Here is a 16,752-nt window from a genome sequence, read left to right on the forward strand (position 1 = left end):
TACCTTTCACATTACAGTCTTGGTCTACCTTACATGAAGGATCTTTTACATATTTACAATTCTACTTGTCCACTTCACTCTAGTTCACAAAATCTCCTTGCTATTTCACTGTACTACTTAGACTCCTCTGGTTGTCAATCCTTTAGCTATCAAGGCCCTGTTTTAGAGAATTTTCTTTCTGGTTGGCTTTATTATATTACTACTTAATCAACATATTTATTTGATTTAGCCTATTTCTGAATGCTCTCTATATGTTTTATGTTTGTTGCTGTTTTTGTTTTATGTTACTTTGAAAAGTGCTTGGGGTCAGGCACTTACGTGAACTTGAACTTAAATTCTTTAAGGTTACAAGTAGCAAAATAAATCAGACTAAAAAGTTATTCACACAAGCTGGGAACCATTAATTAAATAAAATAAAATCTATTTACCAAATGAGATGGTGTATCAACCAAATGAAGCATATAGGAATTCAATTAATCGTAAATGCAGGCAATAAAGTTAATAATAATAAGTCTGACAGTTAGTGCACAGGATTAAAACTATGAACTGTTTTCTGTAACTAAGGGGTACAAGATTTGATCCCTTCTACCTCCAGTTTCCTAATGTGTGACTCTGAGCAAGTCACTTAACCACACATTATACATAGTATTCCGGGGTTCCCTATTTGAGTTCACTGTTCTCACCCAGTTAAATGTATTTCAAAAAAAGTATCAGTAATGGAATGCTGCTTTATCTTACAAAGGGTATTATCCAAATTGGAGAATCTACTTCTGACCTTATATGAAAATTATGTCTTAACTGTGCAAAAGATCTTATGCTGTGTATGCTACCCACTTCAGACAATGACTTTGCATCCTAGGAGAATTAACTTATAAATGTGGTCTAAGACTATTGGAAATGCCTCAGAAAAAGGTAGAGAAAAAGGGCATGCAATCTGTTTTATGTATCTAAGGTAGAGAGACCCAATAAACTTCTGAATATTTTCTGGTATGCTCTTCTGACCTGATAAGCATAATGCTGGCATAGTTAAGCTGAAAAAATAGTTATCATGTTGATAATTGCACCACACAGCTAACTTTAGCAAATTGATATGGTTGAGTAAGAAAATCTTCAGTGCCTACTACAAATGAAAGTAGTCTAGAAATTACTGAAGAGTAACATCTCTTAGATCATAGGGAAAAGGAAGCTATCATTCCTTGCAATTCATTTTATCTTGGCATTTTTCTCCTCACTACCTTCTGACTATCTGCCCTCCCATAATCTGACTGCTGCATTTGTTCCTGTTTAGGTGAGAACTGTTTGTAAAAATTTTCCTCTAGGTAATCAGCAGTATTTCCTACTTAGATCTATTCCGTATTTTCCTGTGGGCAATCTCATATGAACAGGATCCTTAACACCACTCCGATGATTCATGTGTTCCTCCAAGATCTGAACTGCACTTGCTGTGTGAGATTGTACAGCTTTGTGGCTAAGCATACTATCCCTGCTGCCATATCCTACAGCATCCACCTCCACTAGATGGCAGTTATGCTGTGGGGGTTGGGAAGGCTCCATTCCTCAGTATGATGAGTTGGTGTTCTTAATTAAACTTGAATCAGTCAGTAAAACGTTTTTTGCACTGTTTGTGTGTAGCACTGTAGCCCAAGATAACCTTGTACATAGAGGTGGGGGAAGGAGACATGCTGTCTAGTTGACTGGTGATCAGTCAAACTCCCTGTTTTATTTAAACTTGAGTCAGCAAGTTGAGCAGGCATATGCTAGCTTTGTGTCTTTGCATGCATGTTTGCATTAAGCAGAGCCCTTCCCTATCCCTCTTCAAACGCAGTTTGGATCAATGGATGGGAAATCACAAATTCACATATGGGGTAGTGCCTGTGTCCCTTATGGACAGGGATAATCTGTGAGATACTCAAGGCATAGGCACAAGTCCATGCCATCCTCTTGCCCCTAGGGGCCATATATTGGGTAAAATCAGGTTATGTCGGCTAGGCTAGGGCTCTTAAGCTGTTAGTCTAGTAACTTCCTATGAACAAGATCTTATATCACAGAGCTATTCAGGTCTGTGTGGATCATGTAAAGATTATTTTAAGCTGGGAAGTGATATATTGAATGTGGATTGTGAGTAGTGTAATATGTTGAAGGCCCTGCAGGATACTTTACAAATAAAGTTGGATAATACCTTTGGTACTTATTTTTGCTAGTATAAGAAAGCAGTATTATAAAGGAATGTGTAAATGACTGGAATAACAACATAAATTTAGATTTGGATAGGCATAAAGAACTGAAACTAATTTCTAGTTTTTGTAATGTAAACAACCATAACATAAACAAGGGATCTGGGAATAAAAGAGCAGGTATCAATTAGAAATAGGAGAAAGAAAAGGTAGTTTTATTATGACTTTGGAAATAGTAAATTTAAATGGAAAAATATTAAGTACAATCAATCACACTAATAGGAAAAGGAAAGGAAGGGCTTTGGCTATTCAATTAACAAAAACCTGATATCAGATAATGATAATAACTCTGATTCAGAGTCTGGCAATGATACTGGACAATTGTTATGGTCTGAAAATACTTTAGGACAGCAACACATATATTTTCCCACAATTCTGACAGTTATTTCCTTAGATACATTTTCCCACAGAAAAATACTAGGGAACAATGTTTGACGCACATAATGGAAGGGAAACCCAATGAAAAATGACATGCTCAACTCGATGACAGGGATCACATTTGTCTGGTTTCCTCTTCGGAGGAGGATAATGAGATTAGGACTGATGTCACAAGTGTATTGCATTTGGAAAACGGGAATGGGGCGGGATTGTGATACGTGTAGGGATTAAAAGGATAAGGACAAACATTTGCAATATGAGGAAAGAAATGATGATTTTGTTCATACGTTTCCTATTGTGGCAAACATTGTCTGGTCTAAACCATTGAGAATAAAATTGTTAGATCAACCCAGTCCAGTCACAGCAAACTTTGTTGTAGTATTATAGTAAAATGTACAGAAAAATGCAAATGACTACAATTTCCAGTTAGGATGCTGTTGAATTCCCTCACCTATAAATGATTACTCAATGACAGGTTGCTATACTATTATTATAGCAGTGGCTCTTTTATGTTCTAGGTTCTAATTTGATGTTGCTATTTGTTTTGTTTTTGTTATTACTTCAATTTATTTGTTTTTGCTATATAGATATTATAGCTAATACAAGTTATAGACTCCATAATTGAAACTTCTTAGATTAGATCTTATACCTGCTAATAATGAATAATGAAACCTGAATGTTTATAAGACTGTGCTTTTATTGGCTATAATTAATTGACCTGCATTAATTATAATTGTTGTATACATGCTGCATATATGACTTGTTTACTGTTATAAGATTTGTTCATTGTTATATGTATTTGTATTTTGGACTGAGTGTAGTAGAAAGAGTTTAAATCATTGCCAAAACTCATAAAGATGAAGACCCCACCATTTCTTCCAGTTCTTAGTATGGAAGTGTGATGCTCACCACTGCCACCAACATGTGATGTCCCCATGCTGGGCCAGTAATCAAGGAGCCTGAATCCTCACCAATGACACTGGAGAGGGCCGTACACTTGGAATACAAATGGATACACGCAGTATTTCCAAATATAGAACTCTCTGCATCAAGTACAATTTCCCTTAAGAGCACAAAGAGAACACATTCAGCCAGGGCCTGTATGTCTCTCTATATCTGTCTCCCTCCAGGTCCCCAGTAAGGCTCCCCACTGGTACAGCTGTACGGTTATGTCCTCAGCTGAGTTTTCAAGCCAAGACCTCCAGCAACCTCTCTGTGAACCCAGTCCTTCATGTCCCTGCCCCACGTAGCTGACACATAAACTCTTTAGGATGTAAGACACACACACACACACACACACACACACACACGCACACGCACACGCGCACACACGCACACACACACACACACACACACACACACACACACACACACACACACACACACACACACACACACACACACACACACACCTGGGAAAGGCTGGTGCAGATTTAACTGCTGAGCCATCTTCTACCCAGAGTAAAAGGTAGTTATCACCACCACCAGATACTCCACAATCAGCTACTCTAAAGCCCTTAACAAAGGGTGTCCAATTATATTGTGCAATATTAATACAGTTGATAGTAGTTGACCAAGACAGCTAGGCCTTCTGGAGTGGCCCACACAGTGTCACCAAGTAAATACAAGTACTATCAAAGGTTAGATACTTTCTGCAAGGAACAACCAAAATAAAAGTTTAAATATATTTAATAATAAATTATAAAAGAGCATGAAAATACTGAATATATATTCACAGTAAAGCACAGAGTTCAGATCACAGGAAATATTGAAAAGAACATTGATGGACAGACCCAGACAAATAAAGAAAAACAATATCTAAACTAAGCTTCACTATATTCCTGCCTAATCTAAAAGAATTACTGTTCCCTAGTTAAGTTACTTACTACCACAAGGCAAGATGCTGTGGTTGAGGGCCGTTCTAGTCAGGTTCCCCAAAACAGAATACTCAATAATCTGAGATTTCTCTTTGTAATATCTAAAATATAATTTCCAAGAGGCTGGCAGAATTACCTCATTTGGTCACCTGACTCTAGGTTCTCATAGTATTCCCCTTTGAAGCTGAGACAGGAATTTAGCACAGATGGCTACAATATACATCTAAATGTTTATGGCACTGCCTGGGGCTGCCCATCTTTTTACTAAGCTAATGATCAAAGTTTTTTCCCAGACTTAGCATATCCAGTCCTATTCAGCACCGTGGGGTACCATTTTAATGGTTTAACAGCTCATTTACATTTCCTTTATTTTTCTTAAAACAAGCTAGCTGGTTAACCATTGCTGTCCCAGTATCCTCTAGTAAAACATGTACATTTAGTTCAGTTACAATAATACATGTACATTTCTTTTCATTTCATCAGGGTGTGGCTACATTTTAAGACAAGCAAACCTTGCAAATACATTTTCAGCACAAACATCTATACAAATCAGTTTGATATACAAATAACATGCAGTTCTTATACATTTGTAACATGAGCATCTTGTATAAATCAGTTTGATAATCAAAGACATATCATTGTTTATAAAATCCAGCTGGCTATGCTGGCACTTGCCCATGTCATCACAGGAAGGAGCTCTTATAGATGCTGCTGGCAAATTTGTGCATGAGCAGTTATACATATTGCCAGCGTGCATTCCCTCATGTGGTTTTGGGGATACATTGCACTTTTTTAGAGATGTTACAGAGGAAGAGAGTAAATGGTTGAATTCGCTCCTAGTAACAGTTAACATTATTTCACTTTATACTAAATTCCAGTGGTGGCTGGTGACTTCAAATCAAAGGGGGGCTGCAGGAGATAGCTGAATGGCTGGAGTCAATGAGAATGGGTGTGGCCAACTAGAAAGGGGAGGAGCTACACTCAAAACCACAAAAACTGTAACTTTAATTAAATACGCTGCCCTGGGTGCCAAATCATCATTATGAGAGTCCAATCAGGACAAAATGAAGTGTAGAAGAAAAAATATATCTCAATGCATTGGCTGCATGACAGCTTACTTAATGTCTAGATGGAAGCAAAAAGGTTGTGAGGCATGAAAAATAAATTACTTTTTAAATACATTACTGGAATGCCAGTCAAAATCAAGTATAAGAAAAACAAGAAGCACTCAACTCAAACCGCTTCTCCTTGCACTGCAGTTCTAATTATAATTTATATTCAGCTTTATTAAAATACCAAGTAACATGTTGAAAGTAGCAATCTCTGTGATACCCCCACTTGTAAAAATGTTTCTTTTACATAAAAGAACTGCTGCCTGACAACAACTATCTACTTGTTTCATGGGGAAAACACGATCAAAGTAAAAAATGAAACGCAATCAAGAAAGAAGCTCAAGATACATTGCTTAAAGGATTACTGCACATGTTATGGACCACACATGATAGATTGGCATTCTGTTTAGTTTGCAGGTAAAGCCTGCAAAGATGACTGCAAGTCTCCAACAAATATAATGAGCTTCTTAAAATAATGTAATCCTGTCCTTTATTACAAATACGGTCATATGCATTTCAATACCCAAGGCTTATACTTTATCTAGTTATGTAAGTATTCTCTGCATGGCAACAACAGAAAGGCTTTCATTGTTGGCAATTCTTTAACAGGATGCTTATTAAAGCCTGCTTACATCTTACAATATCAGACAAGCTTACCTGATGGTCATTAAAGCATTGTTACTTAAACACAGAGCAACAGGCACTTTCTGAATAATAACAAGCATAAATCAACAGTATAAAAATATGTAAAAAACCAGAACATTCTGCAAAATCAAGGACAGATGAAAAGCCACTGTAGTACTTGTGTCTACCTTGGATGGGGGATACTCTGCACATTTACACTCCATAACTGCTCCTTGCCTTGCTTGGACACATCCAGAGTCACTACATGGGGGATTGGGGTGCAACAAGTATGTCACAATTTTAAATGTCTCGGGCTGACTGTGATGGCCCTGAAACATTTGTCATACCTCTCAACCTCAGAGGAAGAAATCTGGACAAAGCCATATATAGAAGTGGGACAAAGGCCAAAAATAAGGACAATTTTTAAACATTGCTCTTATAAACTTAGAAAGATAATAGAATTGTAGGTCTTGCATTAGTATGAATTTTCTGAAGGGTATGAAATCTGAAACTCAAATGTCTGTCATTATTTTCTAACTTCAGTCTTTAATGATTTGCCACTAATTTACCAAAAAAAAACAAACACAATTTTATGAAAAACGGACCAAAAATGTGAAGTAAAATATAAAATAGCCATACAATACAGCTGGGAAGATGTCAAAGAAGGGACACTTTTTTAATATTAATACTGCTAACTTGAGCAACTGACAAAATAAAATAATCTACATGCATTTCTGAAATAAAAGTAATCTATAACTCTGATTATTACAATTATTTACTAACTGTAAACCCTCCATGTTTTCTTCCAAAATTGCCATTTTGCGGAGGGATTATTAGGGGAAGAGCAACATTTTGAGTCAAAATCAGGGACAGTTGAGAGGTTTGGATATGCCTAATTCTATAAAACAATTTATTTGCATGTATCTCTCAACCTGTTAATGCAGAAAATCTGGACAAGGCCAAATATATTGGGGGAACATATAAACAGTACTAAAAATTGCTCTTGTATAAATTGAGACAGTTGATAGAATAACAGGTCTTGCTTTAGCATGCATTTTTCTGAAGGTTATGAAGTCTGAAACTCAGTTTCTGGCATTATTTAGTGACTTAATTCCTAAATGATTTGCCAGAAAACCACAAATTTTATGAGGAATAAACCAAAAATAAGAAGCAAAAATCTATTTATTCTGCAAAAATCTGGACAGTTGAGAGGTATAGTTCAGCTGGGGCTGTCTTTGAGTTTGCCGCTCTTCCCCTCTCACGACCTCATGGTTGAATGGAGCCCCCCCTGCAGCCATTCCAATGAACCCTTACTTGGCTATTTCACCCCATTTACCATAAACACTAATGTGCATACTGCTTTACTTCTGCGACGATTTGGACTTCATTTGAAAGTTTTATTTTGCATTTTACAGCACAAACACTAATAGATATCTGCTAAACAAAACAATGCAATCTCACAATGAAAACAGACTTAGCATTAAAACTTTTCTGCCCTTGAAACTCACATTCATTGAAGCAGCATTGAAACCCACATTCAAAAAAATACATTTTGCCAGTAGCAGATAAATATTAATTTTGGGTTTGGGCTGTTTTCAAATCACAGGCCCCTTGCACATGAAACATACACATGCTCTTTGATACACCTTCCTTCTTCTTCTTCTTTCAGCTTTTCCCAGTTAGGGGTCACCACAGTGGATCATCTGTCCGCTCATGATTGGCAGTGGAGTTTTACTGTGTCGAGTTGCCAGCCTGGTGCCCAACCTTCCACAGAAGGCACACACACACTCACACCTAGGGCCAATTTAGAGTGTCCAATCCACCTACTGCATGTCTTTGGGATGTGGGAGGAAACCAGAGCACCCGGAGGAAACCCACGCGACCACAGGGAGGACATGCAGACTCCACACAGAAGGCACCCCATCCGAGAATCGAACCGGAGAACCTCTTGCTGTGAGGTGGCAATGCTAACCGCTGCACCACCGTGGCCACCCACTTGATACACCTTCCTGATTGTATTAAATTATATTCCTTGTACAATACGGTACAGTTTTAGAGGGTATTTTAAATTTATAGTTTTGAACATTTTTCCAGTAAACAATGAAACAAAATGCATGCACCAGTAATGACAAAACTGCCCAATTCAGAACAGTCCACCAGTATCAGTAAATATGCACAATCTCTGAAGAAGTAAAAGTCATCTAAACAATTCCACATTAAAGAGATCTGTAAGTAATGAAGAGCTTGCTGCTAAGTAAACAACTTTATATTTCATTGTTTCATCTACAAATAAAGTGCCTGTTGCCCTTGAGGAATAAATTGCCTATGTTACACACACAAAAAAAAAGATAATTTATTTATTTATTTATTTGCAGTTTGATTACCGGGGAAGTCCACTGGGCCAAATTGACCCATTTTCAGTGGCGGCCCGGGGAGAAAAGCTCCAAGATTCATTATATAATTTAGATACAACTGATAGTTAATATTAAAGATAATATTATGTAGAATAGTTAATCATAAATGCATTCAGTATCATGCATAGTTAAATTCATTAAGCTTGAAGGTAGGGATCATACAGTTTCATTTGAGGAAAACAGATGTGTTAGGTGTGGAAACAGTTTACATACAAACATTTTAAGGAAATTTAAATATGCTTTACATACACACATCTACAGTAGAATGCTATTTACAATATTCACAAGGTTAGGCTGTATGAGGGTAGCTGTAGGAGTAGTTGAGAGCTTAGAGAGAAGCTACAGAAATTGTTGAGAGCTTAGATAGACTCATAGGAAGACAACTATGAGAGTTGTAAAGCTTGTGAACCAGAGAGAGAACCCCCTATGATTAGGTTGGGTGAAGGCAGGTACATTTCCATTTAGTGGACAGGTGTTTGAATAGTTGGGTTTTGAAGTTTTCTGAGTTTGGCATGGTTCATAGCGTGGAGGGAAGGGAATTCCATTTTTTGCCAAGTGAGAAAGATAGGAAAAGTTGGCCAGCAGGATGTTTAGGTTCATCGATAGTAATTAAGTTCTGATTTTCAGATCTGAGAGCTCTGTTGCGTGTATAAGGGGGAAGGATGTTAGTTAGAGTGGGACATTTTGTTGGGTGAAATATGAGTCTATATGCAGTAGTGAGTTAGAGATAGTCTAGGTAGTTTGGGAGTTCAAGCCAATTCAGGATTTGTAGGGTTAGGCAGTGATGGGTGGTATTTTTAGATTTAGAGGCAAATTTAGAAATTTTGTTGTAGCAGTTTTCTAGTTTAGAGGTGATAGAGGAGGACAGTTCTACTGAACTTGTATGAATTTAAAGAGGGACCATCATAAATACTCCTTGGGAATTTTTTGATATAAAAATATGTAAAGACAACAGATTACCAGGGGAACCTGAGAACATGTTTGTTTAAGAAAACTGTAGAAGGAAATACTGTCATTGACTTTAAAAGCTGACAACCACCTTAAGTTAGGAATACTATTCTTTCTGCTTAATTCTTATATATGCATGTTACTGAGTAGTGACCAAGCATCGATGACGGAGCAAATATCACATATGGTATCCAGAATTTCAGAGAGGGGTACCCCTACACTATATAATATAAGGCACTTAAGAAATAAAGTGTAGACTAGGAAGAAATTAAGTGGAGACTAGGACATAGAGATAGCAAGAGACATTAAATCAGACATTTCCAGAAATTGTCATAAACATATGACGGACTTTAGAGAATATGAGTGAGCCTGCAGAAGAAAATGATTTCTTCTGCATAGAAATATCAGAAGAAAACGTTACTACACATGGGTTACTGATTAGATAAAAAAAGATTTATTTACACATCTATTTTATAATTATACTTACATCTGACTTTTATAGAGCATGTTCCATCTTCCTGATGTTTTGGCTAGTTGTAAAATGTCAGACCAAGCCAACTCAGATACTAGGCTTGGATCCAATATTTAGCTTTAAGAGGCTATATAGGTTAAAGGATGTTTTACATCATCCTTCACAGGACAACAGTCCTATTAATGTACTAAGGGGAAAATACTCTAAGGGCTGCTGGAAATATAAAAGACATGTTTATAATAAGCATGACTATGAAACTAATTCTGTCAAACTGGACACTACAGGAGATTATAGTCTAATTAATCACTGTATAAGTCATGACAGTTTTCTTCTGCATAGTGTTATATATAGCTGAAAACTCTAAGACTTTCAAAACATATTACAGTTCTCATGCATAATAGTCTTACTATTTCATTTATCTCACACATTACAAACTCAAGGCATGACCATATAGCTAGGTTTGTGGAAATAGAAATTGTGCCACCTCCAGGATACACGAGGCCTAATGCATTACTGTAGTGGAAATGCTATTGGTAATGGAACTTGGGTGCCCTAAGTGTGTTTGGAAAAGATTTAAAAGAGCATGTTCAGCTTAAAAAAATGTTTTTGTATCAGTAATTCTTCACCCTTTCTTCTTATGGCTACATACCACCATGAAAGTGCCCGATCTTGTCTGATCTCAGAAGCTAACTAAGTCTAGTTCTAATTATTAACCGGATGGGAGACAGTCTTGGGAAACCCAGTTCTTGTACTTTGTGAAGAACTTGTTAATTAATATGTTCTTTTATTTGTTTATTTACTTGACATTTGATTACCAGGGGAGTCTGGCTGAGCCCAGGGAGACCCAGTTTCAGCAGAGGCCCTGGGAGAAAAGCTCCAAAGAGATGTAAAAAGAAATATTAATACAAAAGTTAAGACAATAAAGACAAAGGTATATAATAAAGCATATGAAGAACAGAAGAATATTAAGTTACAAGTAGAAATTACTACAGTAAATATAATACATTATTATAGCAGGAAAATTAGACTGTAGGACACTAGTTATAATTTGATAATAGTGACAATCAGTGAAACACAAGAGTAGAAAACAAGGTAAGGGATGAGAAAGGGCTATACAGCAAGTGCGTTATGTAGGAAAGGAATGAGAGAAATATAAGAACATAGGGGTAGGAACTAGAGTGGAAAAAGTAAGGCGTTGGAGTGCTAAGGTAGTGGGTACGGAGAGCACAGAAAGAAGTTTAGGTCTATTACAGATAGTAGGTGGAGAACTAAAAGGTGGAAAAGGGGACAACAAGGGAGAAAGGAAAGGAGTCTTAGATACTCTGAAAAGGTATTTTGGAGTAGAAAAGGATATAGCATTAAATAAGGTTAGAACAGGAACAGGTCCATGCTTTGCTTAAGTATTTCTTTAGAGTGACTTTAAATGAGCCGAAGTCGATGTTTGATCTAATGTTTGTGGGAAGGTTTTCCAAGCTTTGTCAGTGGAATAGGAATATATTCTTTTCATTGTAGATATGACATTTATATATTTTTTTATGTTAGCCCCTGTAAGTAGTAGTCAATATGCACGCTCAGGTAGGAAGTGATGTCATTTTCTTCTTACCTGTGATCGCACTGTGTGAAAGTACTGTTTGTTTTTTAAATAGAAGACAATTCTGCATTGTACTTTAGTTGCTTTAAAAAGGGGCACTTGAAAATGCACTGCTAGTGTTGTTTTTTTATCTCCCAGGAAAGCGACAATAGAGACTGCAGTTAAGTATTGCTTATGACATGACTTATCAATGTTTAATCAGATTTGGTACAAATTAGCTCCTGCTTTTGAAATAAATATATATATATATATATATATATATATGCATGCATATCTACATCTATCTATAGAGTTATCTGTAGTTTTATATACGTATATATATATATATATATATATATATTTTTTTTTATATACATGTATATTCATATATATATATAGTTTTATATTATATATATATATATCTATATATCTATATATATATATATATATATCTATATATCTATATATATATATATATATATATATATATATATATCTAGTTATAGGTGTATATATATAGATATATACAACCACACACACACATATATAGATATATATATATATATATATATATATATATATATATATATATATATATATACAGACATAAGTGTAAATAGTTATTATAGTCTTTGTACTTCTGCAAATGACAAATGCCCTAACCGTATCACAATTGTTTTAAGGTAGTAAACACTCCTTGGTACTGAATATACAGTTACTTTATCTCTTGCAATATCTGCCAGGGTTGCTCTTATATTTGCTAAGCTTAATCTTGTCTTGGCTAGTTGAGACAAGAATAATTATAACAAAAACATCCAGCAACACTTTTATTCATAAATCCAAAACTGTGCTACAGCGTATTGCTATACAGCATAAAACAAATTTCCCTTAGCATCTTCCCATGTGGTGCTCTTCTGTCACACCCCTGATTTCTGCATGTACTAGGTCTGACATCACACTCACTCAGAGAAAACAGAAAAGGAAAAAGTGTAAAACAAAATCCTGTATTCTAAAAACAAAGCATACCCTCCTTGATGAAACAAAAGTCTCAAAGCAGTCAATCTCCAGGAGCAGAAATATGCAGTCTTTCATTGACGATATTTAGTGAAGTGGTAAGAAGGCAGATAATTACTACTCTCTCATTAGCGATTCCTTTAAAATTACAAGCTTATGACGTTCACTTTAAGCAATATCTTTTTGTCTTCTCTGTCACTGCCTTTCCTGAAAGTATATTACTGGGTTTGTCTCAAGGGTGCATTTGGTGATATTGTTGCTAACACTAATTTTTCCTATTAATGTGGTAGTGTTATCCACAGCTAGCTTCAGTACTCATAAAGTGCACAGTTAGTGCCTTGTTGTCTTGCGTTCATCACTGGCCATCAAATATCATTGTTTTATTATCAGCAAATCTTTAAATCTGTGACTTTTGTCTAATGATCATTTTCTAAATCCCCTATTAGCATCATTTGTTGTCATTATTTCATAAGTTTACCTTTTGCTTGGGGGTGTCCCATGTTCCCATGTAATGCCTGAAAACATGCTTTGCTTTGCTTTTGTTCTACTAGAGTACATATCCCATAAGCATAAACAAACAAAATATAAAACAGGCTCCTATACAATGACTGTAGGCATAGGCTGTACAGGAACATGATAAACTGTACTATCGCCTGAACTATCATTGGAAAGTATTATAATCACTTTTAAAGAACTTTTAATTACTTTCTTGGAGCATTTCTCCTTGATTCTCCACTGAAAAAGGGCTCTCTGGGCCCAGACAGACTAATGCGGTTAACAAATGTAAAAATAAAAATAAATAAATAAAAAAAGAGCTGTTTTAAAACTGCACTTCCACAAAGTATTTTTCTGAGACTATGAAGAATTAACCTTGGGTAGCTCTCCGCTATATATGATGCAAAGGTAATTATTATTTAATATTATTCATTTGTATTTATACTTATAGAATACCTGGAATGCACTGAATCAGGTTTGCGACCATCCCACTGAAATGTGCCCGAATGTCTTTGAGGATTTCCATATCTTTGTCATTTTCAGCCTCCAACAACATACGTGTAAGGTCCACATACTCCAGGAACAGAGCTCCTAGCGCCAAGGTATCTCTTTCCAGAGCACCACAGGTGCTAGAATAAAGAAATATATATAAATTATGATAACATTTAGGGAAAAATAATTTGTTTCAGTAAAATATGTGCATGGAACTTTGACTCTTAGCATTGTTTCAGTCTATCCAGAAAATTAACTATTTCAAACAACTATATGAAAACAGAAACATTTTATTCTTCAGTGCAAAGGGAACTATCTCCAGATTCATGATGACTTGTTTCATTCTAAAATAACACAGCCATATCTTCATTTCAGACATTTGAAATACAGACTTGCATTATTAAAAGGCATACTTTCTGCATGAAGAATTTTTACAGAGAGCAATAACAAAAAATACATTCTTGGAATGCAGAGCTTTCCTTCCAACACACATCATCGTAAGTTGTATTTCAATTTTTTTGCTGGGTGCTCATTCACTGATATCCAACTTATTATCTGTATGATTAGAAGCCCTGGATTTCATCACTTATATCCCTGAATCATCACGGTATGCAACCCCCATATCTACAGTGCAGGCAGCCATGTTTTATAACCTGTATTTAATCACAGGCATTTCCTTGTAATTAGAAAGAGACTATTGTTTTACTATTGTCTAAAGTGCAGGATGTTTCAAGCACAAACCAGTAAGGACCCATTTTGTTCCTATCTTTTTTAAAACGTGAGAAGTTGGTTTAAACCCAAAGCAAAAATTACCTAAATTATATGATTTGTAGACCAGCTGTCGGTATCATTTTGTCAAGGAAAAGATACTGTTTAGCACTCGTGTGTGTTTGGACAAGAAAAAGCTCACAAACACCAGATGTTTGGATGTAACTAGAGTGTGATCTGCTGTATTTGGTCCTCATATGCTACTGACTTTAGTAGTTCAGAATGTTACATCTTAAATTTCCTAAAAGGAAAACAATTAGAGTAAAAACTGATACAATTTAATATGCTGTGTTCTTCCTCCACTCTTAAATCTTAAATACACCAGGGGTCACTTTTAGGCCCTTTGCTTTTAGCTTTGTTTATTCATATTTTAGAGTCTGATCTTTCCTGTTTATAGACTCTACAGTAATCACATAATCATGCTGTGTTTCTGGAATTTTCATCAGACAAAACAACATCCTATAGGCTGATTTAGTAAACATGAAACTAGTCTGAGGGTAAAAGACTCCTTACAAATGTGGGAAAAATCTACTTGTTTCCCATCTCATAACGAAACAAATATCTGCAAAGTAGGCTTCCTAAGGTGGCAATACATCATCCCTTCAAGTACCTGGGTATCCAGTGGACAATGGACATCATAGTTACCACAGAATCAAAATGATCAGACTCTATTGTAATATTAACACTGTTTGTGTAATCAATGTATTCTTATGTTAATCGACTGCTCCTGTTTTCCTGTATCTGGCATGATTTGTGCTTAAAGGGAATGTTGTACTAGTTCACTTACTCTGTTAACAAATGGAAAATAATAATAATAAAAAATAAATAAATACAAAATTATCCCCATGGGTTCACATGGTGTGGCTGCATGTAAAGTCACCAGCTCACAGCCTGGTAAAGTACGGAAGTCAAACACAGCAGTACGGAAATCTATTTTTCTTGTAGTCAGGAACAGTTTTCCTCTGTAAATGATGCCAATGCCTTCTTTAGCAGTTGGTCTCAAAAGATGCCAAACTCATTTCCACTGCACATAGCTTCTGGGTGCAGTTATTTAGTCTTCATGTGACTGATTATGTTCTTTCATAATGGCTTAACTACTGGGAAATTACTTGATAGCAATTCCCTGAATAATTTGAGCTGTCAGATCCTGTGACAGTTTTTAAATCTCATTAATAAGCCTTCACATGTCATAAAATGTTCAGGGTCCCCAAGATCCGCAAGGCATTACATGACTTTTTGTTTCAAAATGTTACCTAACAAAAGAATATTCCTGCTTCTGACTTACATGAACCGGCAACACAAAGCCTGCTAAGGGGACACATCGCTGCAGGGTTTCATTGTTTTTCTTCTTTGTAACTTGAACCCCCCCCCCCTTTCAGACCGGATACAGATTGATGGATCTGGTGTTTGTTGCTGACAATGTCTCTTTTGACTATAACAGACCAAAATGAGCTATGACATGACAAGGTTTGTGATGTTTTTCAATACTGTTAATAAATTCAACTTATGCAGGTAGGTCCAGAACAGACTGCATTTGCTTAACCATTGCTCCTGTGGTTTGAATGGTGCACTACCTAACAGCTTCTTCAATTGCCTGCATTGCTAAATCATCTGCTAATTTCACTAAAAACAAGGCAATGCTGCTTTAATTAGCTGATGGTTTCTGCATTTAGCTATGTACTAAATTTCTAAGCAAACCATTGTCTCCTGGATATCTAAGGCCATTTCCTTTTGTTATACTTTTCATGGCAAATCTCTGTCTACTTCTGTTAGAGCTCATTCCACTTGGGATTTTGCCTCTTCTGGTGCCTTCTTCAAGGGGTGGGACACAAATTCCATCCTTGAAGCTGCTACTTGGTCTTCAGTACATACCTGTATTAAGTATTATAAGTTGGATATGGTTTCTAGGGCCAGAGCATGTTTGGCTGAAACCATTTTATGTGGGTTTGTTGAGGGCTCTTCTTAGCCTTTCACCTCCCATTCTGTTTCCTTGAGCTTTTTTATGCTACCTTCCATTTATGATACTGCAACGGTGATATAGAACATAGTACAGTTGTATAAAGATTTACCATAACAATAGATGCCCTTCTCTTCATTGTTGCAGTATTCACTCCCTCCAACCTCCTCTTGTTTGTTCTGTTTTATTATTGTTTTAGATTCCCTTCTGGCTGAGGGTTTCCCCTTTTTTTCTGCATTTTTTTTCCTTTAGGATATGCATTGACTTCTTTGTCATATGGACACAATTCTGTTCTGGGGTATTTCAGTCCTGGATAGTTGCATCCATAGAGCCCTTTTATACCCTATGTTCTGTACTGAGAGCACTGGGGTGTTGTATGATACATACAAGATCATTA

At 36.1% G+C, this 16,752-nt stretch overlaps 1 protein-coding gene across 7 annotated transcripts in view; it reads right to left on the reverse strand.

The window, feature by feature from the left end:
* Positions 1-16,752, reverse strand: part of FRY (FRY microtubule binding protein) — a 2,210,679-nt gene that overhangs the window by 648,505 nt on the left and 1,545,422 nt on the right. For all 7 annotated transcript variants that reach the window (XM_044073229.1, XM_044073230.1, XM_044073228.1 and 4 more), the window contains exon 26: positions 13,595-13,767. In XM_044073229.1, the coding sequence (XP_043929164.1) occupies positions 13,595-13,767 (173 nt within the window). The remainder of the gene's footprint in view (positions 1-13,594; positions 13,768-16,752) is intronic.

This window comes from Protopterus annectens, chromosome 5.part1, assembly GCF_019279795.1.
Source record: "Protopterus annectens isolate FY-2018-M chromosome 5.part1, PAN1.0, whole genome shotgun sequence".
Taxonomy (NCBI): domain Eukaryota; kingdom Metazoa; phylum Chordata; order Ceratodontiformes; family Protopteridae; genus Protopterus; species Protopterus annectens.